Raw genomic sequence first — 23582 nt, 5'->3', positions numbered from 1 at the left:
GATGTTGTATGTTGCATATGACGTAGAAAATCATCTATGTTAAAGTCTGTTTTCTTTTTCATGGTCATATTACACATTTCATGTCCTATCTTTGTGGTCAATCCACCTAACTGGCTTTCTGGGATTAAAACTAACCAGTGATTACTTATCACTATTTTATCTATGACCGACTACTAATCCTACAAGATTTTTTTAAATAGGGGTGATCACAAATGATTTAAACCAATTATCACTGACAAATTACATGTGCACCTCACCCAAGGGTCAAATAAGTGACCTCTGGATTGCAAATCTGATGTTTTCCCTATTGAGTTTAGTGGAAGGACATGCAAATGATAAAGGACAAATTTTAATGTTTAAGGACAAGACTTATATATAGATAAACACAGAGAACAGATACAGAACAACACCATTCCTTAATCTAAAACCTTCAATTTATTCAACAAATAGAAAAAATTTATCACATGACATCAATGAATAATGATAATACAATGAATCAATAAAATTTGTAAATATAGAATTTTATAATTGAACACTTTTATCTTTGCTCCTATAACATTTTACTCCTATACCTCTACTTAGATGAAAAATTTATACTAGAGTTTTGATCAATTTTCAAATATTAATAAGTAAAATCATGCTCATATGCTTCTGCCTACCTTAAATAAAATATTTTTTGTTTGTTTCAGTTTCTTTACTTGTTATAGGGTTTGTAAGCGAACAGCATGGATCCTGATCAGACTGCGCGGATGCGCAGGCTGGTCTGGATCCATGCTGGTCGCAAACCCATTATGTTGGTTTTGTCGTGACGCGGCTCATATTTTCGTCAAGAAAGTCAGCTGTTGTATGTGCTTTTCTATCAATATCAGAAATCACTCTCCGCTTTATCAAAATCCACTTTCTGCTAGGAGTTTTACCTGAAAGTATAAAATAAAATACATGTACATAAAGTCTTTAATGCTTTTATTTTTCTCGGAATACACCTACTGTTATATTTGCGTGTTTTCCCAATTAATAATTTATAACCAGCATGTGCTCTTTGATCCTGCTACAGTTATATTGATTTTTATATGATAAACACTACATTTGTTAACATGTGATATTTGAACAAGTCAAAAAGACAGTATACCAGAGTGTCCAAACATATTTTCAGTGCATACTGCAAAAACATTATTATTCATGAGGCACTTATAGAGTGTCCATGTTTTTTGTTGATAGGTCTATCAATGAATTTATGATGCAACAAAAGCATATTTAGTCTGATGTTATTTAATACTTGTTTTGAATATAAGAACCCATGAAAAAGTGTAACCAAGTGCTGTTTAAGGTTTTTGATATTTTTCCAAGAAAGGTAACTCTGTCAACCTTGTTTGATTTTAATCTTAACTCTTTGTGTCATTATGTCCCCTTAACCACATTTGCTATTTGCTCATCTGAAGCATTTTGTTGCTAAATAAAATCTTTTAATTATGGATATATAACAGGCCTTTTGATTGGTCCTTGTTAGGTTAAAGGTTAATTTCATGCTTGACAGGTTCCATAGTATTTTGTATTACTACGCCAATTCTTATATATAGTCGTTTTTGGCGCTATCATTGTTAGCAGTGCTTAATTGTCAACATGGGTTTTGAGTAGAACTGCCCAAGTACATACATAGGTTTTGAGTAGAACTGCCAAAGCACATAAATGGGTTTTGAGTAGAACTGCCAAAGCACATACATTGGTTTTGAGTAGAACTGCCAAAGCACATACATAGGTTTTGAGTAGAACTGCCAAAGCACGTACATGGATTTTGAGTAGAACTGCCAAAGCACAAAAATCAAGATGTCACAGTAAAAAAACTTTCCACCAGTTCGGGGAGAAAATGTGTAAGCAGCCAGAGCCCCCAGTCCGTAGAGCTGCAGAAAGAAAGTCAGAAGGTTCTGGGTTTAATTATAAGCAAAGCTGCACATTTTTCTCACTCAGTGACATTCTAAGGCATATATGAAGGCTTCTAAATAGATCATGCCTGATGTTAACTAAAACTGTTTTAAATATAACTCACAAGAGAAAGTAGGTATAACAATGATAAGTATATAGGAAAACATTCATTACGTACTTTTTCAATTTGTTGTTCTACAGACGTTAATGAATCTTGCACTAACACCAATCTATTCTTTTCTTGTTTAACTTCTATTTCATGTGTGTAGCAATTCTTCTCATATTCTGTCTTGTGCTCAGTTAATTGCTTTAGCTTCATTTGAAGCTCTTCAATCTCCAATTCTATTTCCTCCTCTTTCTTCTGTATGCTGGCCACCTGGTGCTTGTCTTGATTCAGTTTCCGTGTAAGTTTCTGAACATTTCTGGAAATATTTTCAGATTCTTCCCGCAAAATCTCTTGCCTAGTCATCAAATTCTGGTACTCTTCCTGGTAATTTTTTCTATGAACTGAACTTGAAACTGAAAAATGCAACACATCTACAAAAGCTTAACAAAACAGTATGAATAAAATGGAATACAGTATGGAAAAGAGTTGCGTCAAGGCAAACAAGGGCTTTCACACAGACAAATCTCTTGAGAATTGCAAGTACTAATAATACAACAACACCAGTCATTAAGTGTATCAAGGGGAACAAGTCAGTAAAAATCAATGCTAGAGTTATGTGTCTTAGTTAGACAACTACAATTATGATGCTGATGTTGTTTGCAATAGTTCATGTGAATTGAATTACCATGCAATATTTTGACAAAGTGCAAGCCAATCTAAGGGTTTGTTAAGTACAAAAGATTTATCTGTAGAGCTAAAAAAATAAATGACAAATTGTAAAAAGATCATTCCTATAAATTATTCACAACAATGCTATCTCAGCTGCACATTTAAAGAGCTATAGGTGGCAATGGTTAGAGCATATCCTCTCCTCTATTTACTTTATATGAAAACAAAGAATGCCACTGTGCTAACAATTGCAAGACTACGATTACCGGGTATGACACAATGCAAATATGACTGATGAAATCAAGCTCATTTGACACACAAAATTTGCATGTCACATGTTAAAAGCTTAAAAAAGGCCATGATTGTTTAGAGAACATTTTATCATAAAGTGCATTAAGCTATATATCTGCTGCTAAAATTATTATTTTTATTGTTAGTATTTTTTTAAAAAAAGAATATTTCTAAAATGCTTGTAAGAATTGTATTGTAACATATTGCTTTAAATGCACAAAATTATTGCTAAATGGATAAAATGATACTTAAAATGACTGCATATTATTTTGTTCTGAAACAGAGACATTTTATGTAACAGATCTTTCAAGAATATACCAAAATATTATGGAAACAATGTTATTTTACTGTTGAAAAATTTCATAGAATTATTTACAAGATATAGTTTATACCTTTTAGCAATTTCAGTGGAATGTAAAATTTTTGTCTGATCTCTTACACAAGATACAAATAAAAAGCCTCCAAAGTTCCATTCTATTATAACCCCTTGTTTTCTACTAAATTTGAAAATGGTAAAGGCTAAAGCAGGTACAGTTCAAACTTAAATTGCAAATTTAACATCAAAATAATGATTTATAAACTATAAATATGCCCATACAACTCCCCTAGGTTTACAAACAGGTTTAACAAGTTTCCCTCACTAGAATATGATAATTATTATTTGTTTGTTTGTTTGATTCAGTTTTAAGTCACATGAACACAGTTTAACTGGTGGAGGAAGACCTCAGGTGCCTTTCCGTGCATTATTTCAGGCATGAACAGGCACCCGAGTAGAAACACTGACATTTCCTATAGCTATCTGGATAGCCTCCTCACATGAAATATTCCAAAGTCCCTGTCGGGATTTAAGCCCATAGGAGTGAGGGGCAAGAAGTTTGCCCTTAACCACTCGGCCACGGCCACCCCACAATTATTATGAAATGGGAAAGAAGATGAAGAGATTTTAATGAGAGTTCCAAATCCTACATTTTATGATAAAGATTTTGATAATTGGCTCACAGTTACACAGGGTTAAAGACAAAATGAATTATCATAACTCTGATATAGCTGAAGCACAAGCTAAAGTTCAATCTGAATATTTTAACTTGAAATTGAAACATCTTAGCATGTAAAATTCCAAATAATCCGAAACAGTCAAATTATAGAAGAATACAAAATGATAAATACGGATAATAATAGATATATTTAAATGATTTTCTTTCTTTTACAAACCTGTTGATTTTCTAGTTGTCTGTCTATGTGTCTGTTTGGTATGAAAGTTGGTAATTATTTGTTGCAGCATAATATTCAGCGTGCTGGACTGAACAGCACAGCCACATATTGCACAAAATTTAGTCTTCTTACTGCATGTGCTACATAATGTATGACCACAGGGTATTAATAACATCGGGCTTGCATTTGGTGGCATCTACAATGAAATATAAATATAACTGGTAAGACATCTTAGTTGTTGTTAAAAATTATAAAAAAAAAATCATTTTTGAAGCTGGTATCAAATAAATTGGAGTAAATGTGCTTTTGTCTTGCATTTATTTTTGTGATATGTGAATAACGGTTTTCTATTTACAATAATATAAATACTGTTTTTATGATGGGAATGAGAAATACATTTTTACCACAAAAAGAGAAGAAATAACATAAACTTGGCTAATATATGTACATGTGTTTTTGTAATATGTACGCATATGTTTAGCATTCTTGTTAAGATATGACAAAGAAAGACATTTAACCAGTAATATGTTGACCTGTTCAATTACATTTCTTTACTATATACATTACCATTAGTTTTTCACAAGTTGGACACACATGACTGGACAATTCTTGTTCAGCTGGTTTATCCACGGAGGTTTCATAAGTGTAATCTATATGAGAGTTTCTCTTGTAATCACTGTTTGTTTGTGCCAGATCACCTTTCACTCTTGCTATAAAACAGGAGAAAAATAATAAATAAATCACTGGTCATTCTGCCAATATGTTGCCTCTATAAAGTTTATACTTGTACTTGCTATGAAAGAAATAATATATCATCATCAGTTATTTAATTACTAAATAAAATCACTGAGTCAAGTTCAGATGCAAGGAATTATATAATACTGCACATCCAATGACAAAGAGTGATTTCACATGTATAATTTAAGTGATAAAAATCACTGCTAGGGATGTATTATTCTGATTCTAACACAACATCAACAAATAAATGCTGCTATATCTGATTTCAAGCAATATTGTGCCTTATTAGTTTCCAAATTAATATTGGCATATCACATTTTTAATGGTTATATCACATGTGACATGTATAAAAATAGATGATTTAGGATATATGTACTTTCTATCGTTGTAATGTATATGCATATTCTTTTGTGTAAATAGAATACTGTTTAAAATACACTAAGAGCAATGATTAATCACTTTCGGTTTCAGCAGTTTCAGCTTAATGTGATGCATAAAATAATGCATTGATTGGCGCCGAATTAGTAAAGTTGCCTGAACACCGTTTGTTGGTGTGACTTTAAACAGAGCCAAAAAATTAGACCTTGCATATAATGACAATGAGAGTTAAATGGTAAAGAAATTGACTGTACAGCCACGTGAAGGTATTGATTATTTGATAATTAAAACACTACCTATTATATCATCAGCCCTTGAATCAAAGTCATCAGGTGATAGCAACTGTGCTGCAGTAATCTCCCCTGTTTCATCATCACTATTCCAACTGGGATCAGGGGTAGCAAACTCTGGTGACCTTGTACTTGGAACACGTAATACATTAACACTGGCCGAACCTTTATGGTCCCTGTATGGCTGGTCATTGTAAAGATTGTCAGAGTATTTATCACTATTATATAGATTGCTGTTATGGTTCATATCTCTGGGTGGGGTGTCATACACCTAAAATTATAAACTTCATTATTTATTGATGTTAAAGCAGTTGAATTTCTTAAGACATCAAGTCAAATTAGATATGTATTATTATATATTTTTATATTATGCATATACATATTAAAAAGAATATGGTAAGTGAAACACACGAAACAAAGTGGGTCAGGTTTCTATAATTTTATTTAAGACCTACCTTTTGGCTATTCAATAGCCTTCATCAGGGCATATACATGTATGAGCAGCACCATGACAAAACCAACATAGTGGGTTTGCGACCAGCATGAATCCAGACCAGCCTGCGCATCCACGCAGTCTGATCAGGATCCATGCTGTTCGCTTACAAACCCTATAACAAGTAGAGAAACTGATAGCGAACAGCATGGATCCTGATCAGACTGCACTGATGCGCAGGCTGGTCTGGATCCATGCTGGTAGCAAACCCATTATGTTGGTTTTGTCATGACGCGGCTCATATGTAGAATTATTAAGGAATTGGGGAGAAAATGTGTCAGTGGTTGGTTAGCTCAGCCAGCAGGGCTACAAAACTAAGGTCCTAGGTTTAAGTCCTTCAGATCAGCACATTATGCTAAATATATGTACATTTATATACATGTACTGTTGTAAAATAGAAAATGGATATTTTTGACAATTTAAAACAATAGGTAATACTTTAAGGCCTATATTTGAACAAATTGTTCGCATATGATATAATTATTAATTTTGTTTTGTTTTTTATCACTATGGCATTTAATTCAAAAGTAAAATGCAAAATTCTATAATTAATATTATAGTTCCATATCCAACATTTATTTTGTATAATTCAAATCTTATATGATGCATTATTGGTTTGATCCTGTGAAATATTTAAATTGCATCTCAAGAAAATAACTGAATTCAACTTGTGTAAAAATTGGGTTACATGAGTAAAAAAATGGTTTGCATGAACATTATTATTTAACAATGAAAAATATTTATTTGATAATTTGAATCTTGGGATGGAACATAAGATTTTAACACTGGATTATCATTGGGTATGAGTTTACAACATAGAGAGTGAGAAATAAATTGCAATTTATACCTCAATGTTTCCTCCTGACTCTTTTGCCTTCAACCAATTTTGAAACTTTGCCTTTGATTTGTTTGATGACATCAAGTTTTTGACCAGTGATTGTGTATCAGTTTCTGATGGTTTCTCATGGTACGAAGCACTTTGCGATTTAGTTGTTACTTTTTGTTGAGTCCCTGCTGTAAAAAAGACCACAGATATTGATTACCACAATAAAATGTAATTTTCATTTACATTTTAAATGTAAAAGACATTTGAAGGATAAGTGTGTAAGCATTTGGTTATTCAGGTCATTAAAGAAATATTTAAGTCTGACAAAAGCTTAAGTCTCCTACTTTAAAATTCAAGTAAAATATATACATATGAGTTCTGAAGTAACTTCTAAAATGTTTAAAAACCAAGGAATTGTCCTTATAAAACTTTATTTCAAAAGTGAAACCATTCAATATTGTAGTAATATCTTTTTTTATTTATATAAATTAAATAAACTTCATGTAAAACTCTCATTAGAATTTCCCTTGATGTTTTAAATATGCAATGCTATATGAAATTTCCCTTGATGTTTTAAATATGCAATGCTATGTGAAAATATATTAAGTATAAAATAAATACCGTATATTGTTTAATAAAATGACCATCCCTAATTAATGCTCACACCTTGAGTTATTGAACCACTCATGCACATTGTAGAAGTTTATTGTAAATCCAAGGAAATAAGGGGCGATTTACTAATGGATATACAAAAATCCAGTTACTACCTGATTTAGCAATGCTGGAAGTTTCTCTGCCTGGACTGTTTCCATGACTTTCTGCTCTCTGTTTCATCCAGTTTTGCTGACGTTGTTTGATTTCTTTAACCTTTAAGATACAGAAGATATAGTAATATATATATATGGGATCATGGATGTATCATGTATGTCATGAGGGTAGTTACTGACATGTTAAATGTATTGTTTGTACATATGTCTTATGTATTGTGTCTTTATATGTCCCCTGTACTTTTGTCAATTTGTTTTATAGTATGTGTATTTCATATAATAATAAATCATCGTATCATTTGCATATAAATTTTTCATGTTGCTTCATCCTATTCATTTATTGCAACAAGTAACTCTTATAATGTCATTCTATAATCCCTAACAACTAATTTCTTCTAGACATATGTGTTTAATTTTTGAGGCATGGAGGAGCACATGACCTGTTTTGGTACATGGAGTAGCATGTGATCTGTAAACCATACTTGATTGGTTAATCAACCTTGTAAATTTATTTAGAATAAATTAACAAACTCTATACTTCGTGCAGATATGGTACATGTAGTTTTAAATGAGAATATGAAAGAATACTCGAGTGCAATTAAAACATTAAAAAAATTAAATGTAAACATGAAAATAGTATTGTAGTCTGAGTATCATCAAAACGTTTGCAAGGGAAATCTTGTACAGTATCTGTATCTGGATGATCCAGGTGTCCTACTAATGGACACTTTCTGGTTTCCTGTCTTTAATGGTCACCAGTCTCCAAAGACTTTCTTCTATTGATCGATTAAATTGTCAACTATATTCTAGATACAAGCATTTTTTTCCCAAACAATTTTGAAAACAGTCAAATTAGATATCATTAAGTTATTAAAACTTTCCCAGGCAGAAAACCTTTTAAACTTGTTTACCTTTGGCATGTCCAATCATTTCTATCATATCTTAATATTCCTTGATTATGTTTACATTATATCAATAGTCAGTGATTTTCCTACTTATATAACAGACTCCGAAAAAAGACCTCTTCCCAATTGAAATTTTCTTTAAAATCATGAAGTTTTCCCAAAAATCTGAACTTAAACCAGTTTTTTTACTTCCCAAATCAGCAATTTTAGCGATAATTTTTCCCAAAATCAAGAGGCTAAGGCCTCTTCCCAATAAAGTTAGAAAAAACACTGATAGTATGTCTATGTCTGTTGCGGTTAAGCAAATGTCAGAGCACCTTTACCAAGATTAAATAGCCACGCTTGAGATGCATAGATCATTTGCTAAGAATGCCCAGTGAGAAGATTTCTAAAACAACATTACACTAGACACCATCAGGAAAAAGGAAGCCAGGAAGACTTCGGACAACCTAGCGGCACATGGGGACAAGCTAAGCATCTGGCAAAGGACAGGGAAAATGATGAAAGCTTTTTGATGCCTTATGGGATGAAGACGTAAGTAATGCTTACGTCCCTGCGAGGGGTTTGACATTATAGTGGATTCCACATGTCCCTGCGAGAGGTTTGACATTATAGTGGATTCCACATGTCCCTGCGAGGGGTTTGACATTATAGTGGATTCCACATGTCCCCTGCGAGGGTTTGACATTATTAGTGGATTCCACATGTCCCTAGCGAGGGTTTGACATTAATAGTGGATTCCACATGTCCCTGCGAGGGTTTTGACATTATAGTGGATTCCACATGTCCCTGCGAGGGGTTTCATGACATTATAGTGGATTCCACATGTCCCTGCGAGAGGTTGACATTATAGTGGATTCCACATGTCCCTGCGAGGGTTTGACATTATAGTGGATTCCACATGTCCCTGCGAGAGGTTTGACATTTATATGTGATTCCACATGTCCCTGCGAGAGGTTTGACATTATAGTTGGATTCCACATGTCCCTGCGAGGGGTTTGACATTATAGTGGATTCCACATGTCCCTGCGAGGGGTTTGACATTATAGTGGATTCCACATGTCCCTGCGAGAGGTTTGACATTATGCTTATAGGATTCCACTGGAAGAGAGATATTAGTGCCTTTGGAAATAAACTTATGTGTGTTAAAAGAAAATGTTAAAAAAATACATTTTATGTTTAAAATCAGACATTTCTTTTGTTCCAATGTTTGCAAAGCTGCGTGCTGGGATTCCTAAGGCTATGCCTGAAAAATTAGAATCCCGGACAATCCCCCTCCCGGACGATTCCCCTTCCATATTATTTTCACAACCCGGACATTTCCCCTCTCGTTATTTTGATAGGGTGGACTTTTCCCCTCCCATTAATTTTATATGACGGACAATTCCCCTCCCGTTATTTTGGCAGAGCGGACAATTCCCCTCCCGTCTTTTCACAGAGCAGAACGTGACATTATACGACCCTTAACCATAGCCGCCATTGCGTATAAAAAATCTATAACCATTCTTATTAAAGATGACAATTTTTACTCTTAACAACAACTGTTAAAGATCGGAACTTTTTAGAATCATTATTTCACAAAGGTGACATTAAACCGCCTTTAATCATTGCCACCGCTGCTAAAGATGAACAAACTGTCAATAAAAAATCTTTAATCAATGCTGCCCTTAATTAAATGTGTCCTTGATTGTAAAACCAATAATTTACAATTATTTTACCGCTGCAGAAATGTATTGACGAAATAAAGATTATTTTAACAAAAAAATGCGTTTTTATTTTTATATTCATGTCAATATAGACAAGCAAAATGTATTTAAAGTCCATTAAAAATACCTTTAAAATAAACAATATTATAACATATATATGTTCAACAGCCACGGGAGGGAAATTGTCCGCTCTGACAACAGCGGGAGGGGAATTGTCCGCTCTGCTAAAATAACGGGAGGGGAATTGTCCGCCCTGTAAAATTAAGGGGAGTGGAATTGTCCGCCGTAAAAAAAATAACGGGAGGGGAAATGTCCGAGTTGTGAAAAAACATTCAAATTTACTGGGAGGGGAATCGTCCGGAAGGGGAATTGTCCGGATATCGAAAAATTATATCCGAAATTTTATACTATCCGAAACCATTAAGTATGTACAAACCTTTTCTCTTATTTCTTGTTTTTTATTCATCGTATTCAGCTATTTACTTTGAGGAAATCGTCTTTGATTGTAACTTTATATTATTCGGCAATTTTCGTAAAAAAACTGGATGTATAAACCGACTAAGCTCTAAATTTAAGAATAAAATATATGTCACCAATGTAAATAAAAGGTCGACAACTCTGTAGGCATCCAGATGACTAGAAACACGAAAAAAGAGCTTTACACGAAAAGAATGTAGCATTTGATATCGGGGTATAATTATGTAGTGCCGTTCATATGGAACGACAAATTCTATATTGTAAGTTTATTCTATACAGAAAAAAAAACTTTAATAGAAGAAATATCAATAAAGTTAATAACCTAAATCATTATCTAAATATCTAATTTCTAAAACAATAGAAAAGTGTGAGTTGGAGTGGAGTTGACCTGCAAGTGTCAAAAAAAAGGAAACATCCTACCCCAAACCATTACTACCTTCATGGAGTCCTATCAGAATCGGTTACTTCAGCTAAATACCTAGACATGGATATATCAGAAACCCTTAAATTGGATGCCCACATCAACAGGACATCCAAGAAAACAATCCAAACCTTGTGATTCCTAGGCGGTTCTTAACGTAAAGATTAAATCCCAATCCAATAAGTCAGTTGTTTACCAGACGTTAGTCAGACCACAGCTTAAATATGGCTCTGAAGTATGACCCCCCCCCCCCCCCCCACACACACACCAGCACACACACACACACACACACACACGCACACACGCACGCACGCACACACACACACACACACCAAAGAAGAGCAGCTCGGTTGATCAAGCTAGATTATGGTCAGACCTCTAGCGTCACGGAATATTAAGCTTCACACATAAAGCTTCGAAAACTCAAACGCAGACTACAGATGCTAGGTTATCCCTGTTCTACAAGATTCACCACGGTCTAGTTGCTATCCCTAAAAAAAAATATTTAATCCACACACTCTTCCGAACATATCTATATTTGTATTTGTGTCAAGAATATTATGAAGTTGAAAATTTTAAGTTTAAATGACTTTTGAAACATTGTTATATATATATATATATATATATCTTAATTATACCTTAAATTTGACACAGACACTGATTGAAGGCTCACACCTCTTTAATAAAATACGATAAATTGAGCAAAATAGAAAATGGATGAGATCATTTAATTTCTTCCAAGGAACATAAACGAAACTTCAAAATATATATTAGAATACAATCCGCCCATCGGGACCAAGTTTGATAGCCAGCAACCTGTATCTACTTAATTATGAGAGTTTAAATGTGTCACAGGACATATCTGTCTGCATCTGACCCAACTTCTAAAATAAGCCATTTAGACTCGGAGTACATAAAAACTTTAATATCAGCTCAGGTATTTGACTTTATTATCGTAAACAACATATTTATCCATTTTATTCAAAAGATTGTTTTTCCTTTTTTTATTCGAAAATAAAGGTTAACAACATTAAATTACTTTAAACCTTATCAAGTCATTGGAACTCAACTATAAGCTCTATTAATTACTAAACCAAAATGGTTGTTTATTTTTAATAAAGTGAACATAGTTGTTTAGCTTGCACGCAGTCTGCGTATAAAACCTCAAAATTAGTGTGAAATTTCTATTAAATTTAACTGCTTCAATAGATAAAAGAGTTGCAATGAAGACATCGCATTAATATTTTTATAAACCGTTCGAAATAGATGTTTTGTTATTTAAATAATTAAATATAATCTATACTATCAACAAAAGTTCTTAATTTTCAAGTTTAATATCCGACAGAAAATCTAATAAACGAAAGGTAAACGGCTGATTATTCATTGACTTTAAAGGATTTTAACCTTACCTTATTAGTGATTTTATTTTGCATTTGAGCAACATGTGTTTATTTTTTTTAAAATGAAATATTTACTTAAATCACAGAAGCGTTCAAAAAACTCAAGCAAAATGCATACAAAGTCAGTATTGAAAGTCATTGTTTTGAAAAGAAAAGAGTTCAGTATTGTTCAGTACTTGTACTTTTAAGTGGTTGTAAAACGCGTTCTTAGAACACATATTTATCTATTTCCTTTGACACGACTTAATTTAGACTCAAACCCATGATCTCCGGGTTCATAACATACACATAAACCAAAAGGCAGCATAACCCATAATTTAACAAATATGAGCCGCGCCATATGGAAAAACCAACATAGTACATTTGCGACCTGCATGGACCCAGATCAGCCTGCGCATCCAAGCAGGCTGGTCAGAACTATGCTGTTCGCTATCAGTTTCTCTACTTGTAAAACGGTTTGTAAGTCCTGATCATACTGCGCGGATGCACATGCTGGTCTGGATCCATGCTGGTCGCAAACGCACACTATTGGTTTTGTCATGGCGCAGTTCATATATTGGTAACCGAAGTATTATAGTAACATCATCAGGACATATATTAATATAACCATTGACATATAAAGCATTGCGACTAGAAAAGGTTACCAAAGGAAAAATGACACACGGATAACAAGTAAAAGAGGGGATGTACATTTAATTTCAGAACTTACATCTAACCGCAACATTTTTGTATCTTTATCTTGAAAATTAGTTTTACTGGAGAGGAATTGATATAAGTATTGTTTAACTAATTTTCCAATCCAGTCTGAATTACATTGTTGTGAAATGTTTGTAAATGTCATTTTATGTACAAGTTATTAAATAAATAAAGTTTAAACTAAATTTCCTCCTCTGAATTCGGTTGACATCTTTAATGTTCATTTGTTACAAATGTCTTGTTTTTGACGAAAGATTTCAAAATGTGTTATTTAAGCATTATATTTTTGGGAAAAAAGCACGTGTTTGTATCAGGTCAATAACCATTTATTGACACATTAATTAGGAAGTCTTCCCAGATGTTAATAACAATATCATCAAATAAGTTTCTTCTTCTGTTTTTCATTACCGGTTCGAATTACTGACGTCTATGCAATTATTAGCTCCAGCAAGTAAGGTGTTTTTGACCCCGGTGATTTTTCATCTTTCATGTTTCGGCGCCATATGCCATGCATTATGTTAATAATAATTCAAAGTATATAATATAAAAAATATAACAAACATGTATTTTAAACAATAATTGTCTTTTATCAATACTTACTTTCTTCACACCATTTACATTTGATTGACGATATAACTTGAGTTTCAATAATATCACGTCAAAAGAAATAGATAAATTCATGTTCACAACCACTTAAAATTACAAGAACTGAACAGTACTAAACAATTTTCTGTTGTAAATGACTTTCAATATTGACTTTGTGTTTTGCTTGTAATTTTGAACGTTTTGGTGATTTAGATAAATCATGTATAAAAGATATTAAAACATATGTTACTCAAAGGCAATACTCATAAATAATGTAAGGTTAAAATCCTTTTAAATTGACGAATCACCTGTCGGTTACAATTTGTTTAAATGATGTTCTGACAGATATTAAGCTTGAAAATTAAGGACTTTTGTAAATAGTGTAGGTTATGTTTATTATAATTGTTAAGGTAGCACTGCACACTAAATTTCAAGTTTCTGCCATCAATGGCCTACAAGCAATATGTCTGATCAATCAGAACATGGAAAAAGAAAACACATTTTGTTAAGAACATATATGTCATAACATTGCAAATCTGTAATGAAATCATCCCATGTGCAATAGTCAGGCAGTTAAAAAAATCCAATTAATTCCGTAAAAGCCAAAAATCTAAAGTGGTCCGAGACCCAAAACAACATTTTTCGTCCCTCCGGCAAAAAAAAACCCTGCAAATATACGGGCTACAGAAACTCTGTCACTGCTTTAGCAACTCCCAATACATGAAAAATATCACAAAGAAATAGGTGCTTGGCCTTGTAGATTTTTTGCTATTGCTGAAAGTTTGTACCCCCTGTAAAATTACTTGTTTTCACCGAGCATGCTGTTTGAAAGCAATGTTTACAAACAATGGCGGCCTTGACATCTATAACTATCAGGATGTGATTTCTAACCATGTTTTCGAATTTACCAATGATCATATTACATGTCACAAAAACAGAGTTCATGCTGAAAATGCATTTTAAAGACAACCAGTCATTTAAGTCCACAATAGTCACTACATGTATATCCATGAAATCCTCCCTGGCCATTCGAAGCTGTGGCTTCATTTAGTGTGGTGTATTGCCTAAATAGGAACACATCTACTTAGAACTGTTCATAAACATATTGGTGTGATGTCTTCATATTATCTTTAACAGCAGTTAAATTTAACTGAAAGTCCAAACCAGTTGTGCGGTTTTATGCGCAGACTGTGTGCTAGATAGTCAATCATGTCCACTTGATTAAAAATAAACAAAATAAACAACCATATTGGTATAATAATTGATAGAACTTAGTGGAATCCCAAGGATATGATAATATGAACGAGATTTAGGGTTGTTGTTATTTTCGCATAAATGGAGGAAAACTAATTTGAATAAAATGGAGACAAATGTTGTTTACGATAATAAAGCCTTGAGCTGATGGTTAAGCTTTTTTGTACTCCGCTTCTAAATGGCTTACTTTAGGCCGATATGTCCTGTGACACATTTAAACTCTCATAATTAAGTAAATATAGGTTGAGGAACTTTGCTGGCTATCAAACTTGGTCCCGATGGGAGGATTGTATTCTAATTCACATTTTGATGCTTGTTTATGTCCCTTAGAAGAAATTAAATGATGTCATCTATTTTGGTCATTTTATCTTATCTTATTTAAAAGGCGTGAGCCTTCAGCCAGTTTCTGTTTCTTATTCAAGGTATAAGATATATGAATGACAATGCTATTTAAACTTTACTTTATAAAACTTTACAATACTCATGACGCAAATATCTAAAAAAAAATCACCAATTTGTTTAATAAAATAGTGTAAAATATAAGAAAAGAATGGTTTTTTTTAGTTGAAACAAGTATGTTGCAGATTTGAAGAAAGAGGAACAGGCCATATTTGTCATCTATTAGTGATGTATCAATAGGGCATCCTGAGATCTTCATAATTATAACAATTATCTAGATACAATTCCGAACATTTTATCAAAAAAGTAAGGTTTACCACCCAGATTTGGATATATATATTTATAAATCCTACCCTATTTTCATTTGTTTAACTTTAAGAATTTCCAAAAACGTTATTAGTATACCATACTCTGCCATATACCATACCACTTGATTTAAAATAAACAAAACAAACAACCATATTGGTATAATAATTAATAGAACTCAGTTAAATCCCAAAAACATGATAAGATGAAACGAAATTTAGTGTTGTTAAACTGTATTTTCGCATAATAATAATAGAGGAAAAACTAATTTGAATAAAATGGAAACATATGTTGTTTACGATAATAAAGTCATATACCTGAGCTGATATAAATATATTTAAATATCTAGTAAAAAAAAAAACTATCCCATTGCTCTACCGATTGCTCTATACAAAAGTCCTTCAACAAACACTTCCATACATATTGCCATACATAATTGTTTACTTTGACCGTTTGAACATAGTTTATCACAACAAGATTTTGATCAATGCTGTGTTTCTATAAAATAGAGAAAAAAAATGAAACCATAAATATATGGGCTCTGTATAGTCCCTAGAAGTCAAAATTGTGATTATCTGCATTGACACCTAAAATTCCTGAAAGTCTGCAAGTGTTTCAGAGTCAGTCGCAGACAAAAACAATGTACTATGGCTAGTCCCTAGAAGTTTAAAACGTCAGCATCTCCATTGGCACCAAAATTCCTGAATGTCTGCGAGTGTCTCAGAATAAGTCGCAAACCAACGAAATGGACTCTCTATGGTCCCTAGAAGTCAAAATTGTGATTATCTGCATTGACACCAAAAATTCCTGAATGTCTGCAACTGTCCAATAATCAATCTCAGAAAAAAGTAATGCACTTTGGCGAGTCCGTAGAAGTAAAATATGTTATCATCTCAATTGGCACCAAATTTCCTGAATGTCTGCGAGTGTTCCTAGAACAAGATACAGACCAAGTCAATAGACTCTGTATGGCTCCCAAGAAGTCGAAAAGTGACATTATCTGCATCTACACCTAAAATGCCTGAAAGTTGCGAGTGCCTCAGAATCAGTCGAAAACCAACATAATAGACTCAAAATGTTCCCATAAAGTCGGAAATATCATTATCTCCATAAAATTCCTGAAAGTCTGCGAGTGTCCCAGAATAAGTCGAGACCAACGAAATGGACTCTTGAGGGTCCCTAGAAGCCAAAAAAGTCATAATCTGTATTGGCACAAAATATTTCTGAAAGTCTTCGAGTGCCCAATAATCAGTCGCAAACCAACGAAATGTACTTCTGAGAGTTACCAAAAATATGTTATCAATCCATTCCTACCAAAATCCTGGAAGTCTTCGAGGATGTCAGTCATAGGCGGAGACGCAAACCATTGAAATAGATCTCGCAACAAAAACTACAATTTCAGAGGCAATTGGTTTATAAGAGGATGCCTATGGAGTAATGATGACGTATATTTACTCTGTATTTAGGAATGCCCTGCTACATTTTTCTGCCAGCTCGGCATTTCAGCAGAACAATTTTATACTTGAATTAAGAATGCCCTGCTAGTTTGCTTAGCCAGCTCAGTATTTAAGCAGGGCATATTTGTACTCTGTTTAGGAATGTCATGCTAGATTGTTAGCCAGCTGAGCATTTTTACACTATAATTTAGGAATGCCCCGCTAGATTGCTTAGCCAGCTGAGTATACAGCAGATCATTAATTTCCCTATATAAATGGTAATGCCTTTTTGCTTACCTCATTGTTTTCTGCTACATGTCACATACTGAGAATTAAGGACTTTTGTTAATAGTGTAGATTATGTTTATCATAATTATTAAGTAATAACACATCTACTTCGAATTGTTCATAAACATATAAGTGTGATGTCTTCATTTTATCTTTAACAGCAACTTTAATTTAATTATAAGTCCAAACCAGTTGTGATGTTTTATGCGCAGACTGTGTGCTAGCTAGTCAATCATGTCCACTTGATTCAAAATAAACAACATTAACAACCATATTGGTATAACAATTGATAGAACTCAGTTGAATCCCATGAACATGATAAGATGAAACGAGATTTAGGGTTGTTAAACTGTATTTTCGCATAAATAGAGGACAATTAATTTTTATAAATGGAAACATATGTTGTTTACGATAATAAAGTCATATACCTGAGCTGATATAAATATATTTAAATATCTAGTTAAAAAACTATCCCATTTTTTTGAATTTTTAAAAACGTTTTTAAAATACCCCTAATCTCAAAAAGGGCCGGTTTTTAAAAGGTTTGGTTGATCCGTAAAACTTAACCCACAACTCTGCCCCAAAAACTTTTCCTCACTGAAAGTGATCATTTTTCATTTTTGTGAGCAATTTAAAAATTAACTCATTATTTGTAAATATGGTCATATAAAGGTTTTTGCATTTTTTTTTCACTTTTGATCCTTAAGCAAGTCCATTCTTTCTTAATTATTTTATAACTTTTTTTTTTGAAAATATTGACTGACAAACAAACACAAGCCGTTACGTTGTTTTGATCTTCAATGAATATTATATTAGCATATTGCTCACCATGTGTTCCAAAACCCGGATAAAATGACAGAAACGTATTATAAAAAATACATAAATATACTTGCTTTGTATGAGTTTATGAAATGTTATAATTTAATTTCTTGATCAATACTGTTGTTCTGAAAGTTAAACGAAAACATGTAAAACAAAACTTTCCTACTAATTACCTTTGGATCAACTGCTCCTGAAAAACGTACCTTGACATAAATTAGATATTTGAATAAATATCTACCGATTGCTCTATACAAAAGTCCTTCAGCAAACACTTCCATACGTATTGCCATACATAATTTTTTTACTTTGAGCCGTTTGAACATAGTTTATCACAACAAGATTTTGATCAATGCTGTGATTCTATAAAATAGAGAAAAATATGAAACCCTAAATACCTGAATGTCTGCGAGTGTCCCAGAATCAGTCGCAGACAAAAGAAATGCACTATGACTAGTCCCTGGAAGTTAAAAACGTCATCATCTCCTTTGGTTCCAAAATTCCTGAATGTTTGCGAGTGTCACAGAATCAGTCGCAGACAAAGACAATGCATTATGGCTAGTCCCTGGAAGTTAAAAACGCCATCATCTCCTTTGGTTTCAAATTTCCTGAATGTCTGCAACTGTCCAATAATCAATCTCAGAACAAAGTAATGCACTTTGGCGAGTCCGTAGAAGTAAAATATGTTATCATCTCAATTGGCACCAAATTTCCTGAATGTCTGCGAGTGTCCTAGAACAAGTTACATACCAAGGCAATAGACTCTGTATGGTCCCAAGAAGTCGAAAATGACATTATCTGCATTGACACCAATAATGCCTGAAAGTTTGCGAGTGCCTCAGAATCGGTCGAATGCAACAAAATAGACTCAAAATGTTCCCATAAAGTCGGAAATATCATTATCTCCATAAAATTCCTGAAAGTCTGCGAGTGTCCCAGAATAAGTCGAGACCAACGAAATGGGCTCTTGAGGGTCCCTAGAAGCAAAAATGTCATAATCTGTATTGGCACAAAATATTTCTGAAAGTCTTCGAGTGCCCAATAATCAGTCGCAAACCAACGAAATGTACTTCTGAGAGTCACCAAAAATATGTTATCAATCCATTCCTACCAAAATCCTGGAAGTCTTCGAGGATGTCAGTCAATGGCGGAGACGCAAACCAGTGAAATAGATCTCGCAACAAAAACAACAATTTCAGAGGCAATTGGTTGATAAGAGGATGCCTATGGAGTAATGATGACGAATATTTACTCTGTATTTAGGAATGCCCTGCTACATTTCTCTGCCAGCTCGGCATTTCAGCAGAACAATTTTATACTTGAATTAAGAATGCCGTGCCAGTTTGCTTAACCAGCTCAGTATTTAAGCAGGGCATATTTGTACTCTGTTTAGGAATGTCATGCTAGATTGTTAGCCAGCTGAGCATTTTTACACTATAATTTAGGAATGCCCTGCTAGATTGCCTAGCCAGCTGAGCATTTAAGCAGGGCATTTTTACACTATATTTCAGAATGCTCTGCTGTATTGTCTAGCAAGCTGAGAATTTTCACACTATTTTTAATGATGCCCTGCTAGATTGCCTAGCCAACTGGGCAATCCAGCTGAGCATTTTCACATTATATTTCAGAATGCGCTGCTAGATTGCCTAGCAAACTAAGCAATCCATCAAAGCATTTTGACACTATATTTCAGAATACTCTTCTAAATTGCCTAGCCAGCTGAGCATTTTTCACACTAGACCGGAATTTGGGAATGCCCTGCTAGATTGCTGAGCCAGCTGCGCATTCCAACAGAGCATTTTTCACGCTATATTTAGGAATACCCTGCCCTGACAGATGAGTAAGCGAACAGAGCATTTTTTACTTATTTATAACTCTGAAATGCCCCGCTAGATTGCTGAGCCAGCTTAGCATCATAGCAGAGCATTTTACTCTATATTTAGGAATGTTCCGCTTGATTGCCTTACAGCCAGCTGTGCATTCCAACAGAGCATTTTACTCTATATTTAGGAATGCAACCACTAAAAATTGCCTTAGTCAGCTGAGCATTACAGAAGATCATGATTTCCCTATATTAAATGGTAATGCCCTTTTTGCTTAGCTCATTGGGTTCACTGCTGAGAATTAAGGACTTTTGTTAATAGTGTAGATTATATTTATCATAATTATTAAGTAAGAACACATCTTACTCGAATTGTTTCATAAACATATTGGCTGTGATGTCTTCATTTTATCTTTAACAGCAGTTAAATTTAATTATAAGTCCAAACAAATGGTGAGGTTTATGCCGCAGACTGTGTGCTAGCTAGTCAATCATGTCCACTTGATTTAAAATAAACCAAAATGAACAACCATAAATTGGTAATATAATAATTAACATGATAAGATGAAACGAGATTTAGCGTTGTTAAACTGTACATGTGTATTTTCGCATAAATAGAGAAAAGCTAATTTTGTATAAAATGGAAACATATGTTTGTTTACGATAATAATGCGCATTTACCTGAGCTGATACAAATATATTTAAATATCTAGTAAAAAAAACTATCCCATTTCATTCGTTTAACTTTAAGAATGTTCCAAAAACGTTTATTCGTATACCATAATTCACAAGAGGAAGAAAAAGAACCGGAAATAAAGGTTAGGTTGACTCCCGCGTAGAGCTTGAACCCACAACTCTGCAAAATCTGTATCCTCACCGAAAATGACCATTCTTCAGTTCTGTATTAGGCATAATAATACTTTTAATCTTCATTATTGTATTATTATGGTATGTACATTCATAAATTTTACATATGTTATAGATAGTTTATAGGGAACGTCTTAAAATTTATATAGAGATTCATCCTTGATTGCCTGCACTGTTCATATAGAGCTTTTTGTCTTTAATTTACTTTTGAAATAAACGTCCTTAAACAAGTCCATTTTTTACTTTAATTTTCAATAATTTTATATGAACATATTGAAAGACAAACAAGCACAAGCCGTTACACACAACGTTTTGATCTTTCAATGAATATTACATTAGCATATATCACCCACCACGTTGTTTAAATAAATAAGTAAATATGTGATTTGCTTGTATGAGTTTATGAGATGTTATAATTTAATTTCTTGATCAATACTGTTGTTCTGAAAGTTAAACGAAAAATGTACATCAAAAAAAGATTCCTACCTAATTAACTACCGTTGGACCAAAAATGCTCCTGAAAAAACGAACCTTTTTGACATGAATTGAATCATTAAAAAAACATTTACCGATTGTGCTAAATACAAAAGTCCTTCAACAAACACTTTACAATACCGTATTGCTATCCATCTTATTACTTCAAGCCGTTAGTACATAGTTAATCATAGACTGTTTTTGATCAATGTTGTGTTTCTTATAAAGAGAGAGAAAAAAACAGAACCCCTTAAAGAATGCCCATCACGATATAATTGAAAATGTTGCAGGCTCGGTTTCATTGAGCCTGTTCATGGACGATAGTGGTAAATTGCAAGCTACTGTCACCAACTCCTAGGACCAGCTAAAGCAGAGCCAGCATTTAACATGAACTCGTAAAATTTTTTGAAGTTTCAAACATCCTTAAAAATTGGTTGTGGATCGAATGGTCTAAAGACATAATTGCAATTCTAAAGTTGAAAACCTTGTTATAAGCACCCACAGCTTTAATGGGTTTAACCTTTACAATGCCTTTGTATTTTGACCTTTTGGTTTTAATCTTGTTTCGTTTTAAAATTAAGTTATTTAGCAAAGAAGAAAAAACAAAAACAACAACTACAAATCAACATTACTATTGATTTAAACACGATAGTAGAGCGACTTTTCAATAAATTACAAGTATTTCACAATATAAAAATCAACCCAGCTGTGTTCTTTCGTAAAATGTGGTTTTCTATTGTCTATGTTTAAAACAAAATATTTGTAAAATTTTTGATTGGACGATATAGTAATAACAATAAATTTGTCCAAGACCTTGAAAATATACGAATATAGAAACCTATAATGAAATGATTGTTAACACCTGTTTCAACAGTTTGCTTAATAAATACTGATGACTCTCTGGTGTTTATTATGCTTCTTCATTCGCCTTGACGGAACAAGGGGTAAGTCTTTACTTAACAGAAACTTAAATTAATTAACTAGGGATTTTTTCATCAAGCTTTGGGTATAGTGAATATTTAATATTCATGTTGAGGATATTTGTTTGGACCAAATTAAGGTAAGTCAGTTTCTTTTCAAAAGTTATTTTTTTGTTTAAATAGTTTTTAAAAATTTTATATTCAAAATAACATAATATTGTCCTTAGTTTCGAAAAACTGAACAACAGTTTAATGTGAATAGAGACAAAAGATTGTTCAAAGAACTTTCGATAACTTTGAGAAATTCTAGGTGAACAAAAAGTTAAGATAAATCCATGATAACAAAAATTGATAGATAAATTTATACACACATAAAATATGAGATGGTTTATACAATGACTTGATTATATTCTTGGTGCAAAAAAAACCTATCAATAAGATGGTCTTGTTAACATTGACTTTTATATATTTTTTGCGCAAAATACAAAACAATAAATATGTATCATTTTGTTTTATTTTTAAAACCGTATGTATTCTGTTGTTCAGGCAATTAAAAATAAAAATCTGAATTAAAAAAGTTTAAAGAAAGATAAACTTTAACTGACTATACTATTTTGATTAAAATTAATTTTTCTTTCATTAAACATAAAAAAAAGAAAAAGATCGTTATAGATGGCATGCTTATTATTATATATTTAAAAACTTCAAAATCTTATTTCAAAAATCTTGGGAAATTTTAAATAAATATGAAATGAAGTCAGAAAAATTAAAAGTGTCAGGTTTCTTAGATAAATCTTACCTTACATTATTATCAATTATTTAAATTACAGAGTGCAAAACCTTTTAAACACATTTTGAATTTTCAAAGATATTACAAATTTTATTCAATTAAATAATATTTTCCATTCGGGCCTAAAATAAAACACAAGAAATATTAAAAGACAAAATTTAAAGAACTGGCCTTTTAATGTGATAATTTTTATCACGGGCGAACGATAAACGTCGAGATTTAATTTTCGAAAATTTTGTAATGAATCGAATTACTATCAAAGTGATTTGGTTTTCTAAAAACCGTCTTTAAAATTTAAATCTGTTATACACGTATTTTTTATTGGGC

General features: G+C 32.7%; 1 protein-coding gene across 1 annotated transcript; it reads right to left on the bottom strand.

Annotated features, from left to right (window-relative positions):
- Positions 1 to 434: 434 nt before the first annotated feature.
- Positions 435 to 10920, bottom strand: LOC132758792 (uncharacterized). The gene is made up of 8 exons (XM_060750489.1): positions 10738 to 10920; positions 7691 to 7790; positions 6945 to 7111; positions 5611 to 5875; positions 4766 to 4908; positions 4199 to 4394; positions 2099 to 2439; positions 435 to 917 (listed from the first exon to the last, which is right to left on the bottom strand). Exons 1-8 carry the CDS (start codon positions 10765 to 10767, stop codon positions 888 to 890), a joined length of 1272 nt encoding a protein of 423 aa, XP_060606472.1. The 5' UTR covers positions 10768 to 10920; the 3' UTR covers positions 435 to 887.
- Between the last annotated feature and the right edge of the window lie 12662 nt (positions 10921 to 23582).

Source organism: Ruditapes philippinarum, unplaced genomic scaffold (genome assembly GCF_026571515.1).
Source record: "Ruditapes philippinarum isolate M1 unplaced genomic scaffold, ASM2657151v2 ctg2851_1_1_1_1, whole genome shotgun sequence".
Taxonomy (NCBI): Eukaryota; Metazoa; Mollusca; class Bivalvia; order Venerida; family Veneridae; genus Ruditapes; species Ruditapes philippinarum.
This window is presented reverse-complemented; position numbering and strand designations above follow the sequence as displayed.

Bases quoted from the DNA above. Each gene is read 5' to 3' on its own strand.
- LOC132758792 (XM_060750489.1), bottom strand. From the start codon at position 10,767: ATGAATAAAAAACAAGAAATAAGAGAAAAG. The intron at 5,876-6,944 runs GTATAAATTGCA...TTATAATTTTAG, and splicing joins AGTCAGGAGGAAACATTGAG to GTGTATGACACCCCACCCAG. The intron at 2,440-4,198 runs GTTTGTAAAAGA...TGCATTTTTCAG, and splicing joins GACAACTAGAAAATCAACAG to TTTCAAGTTCAGTTCATAGA.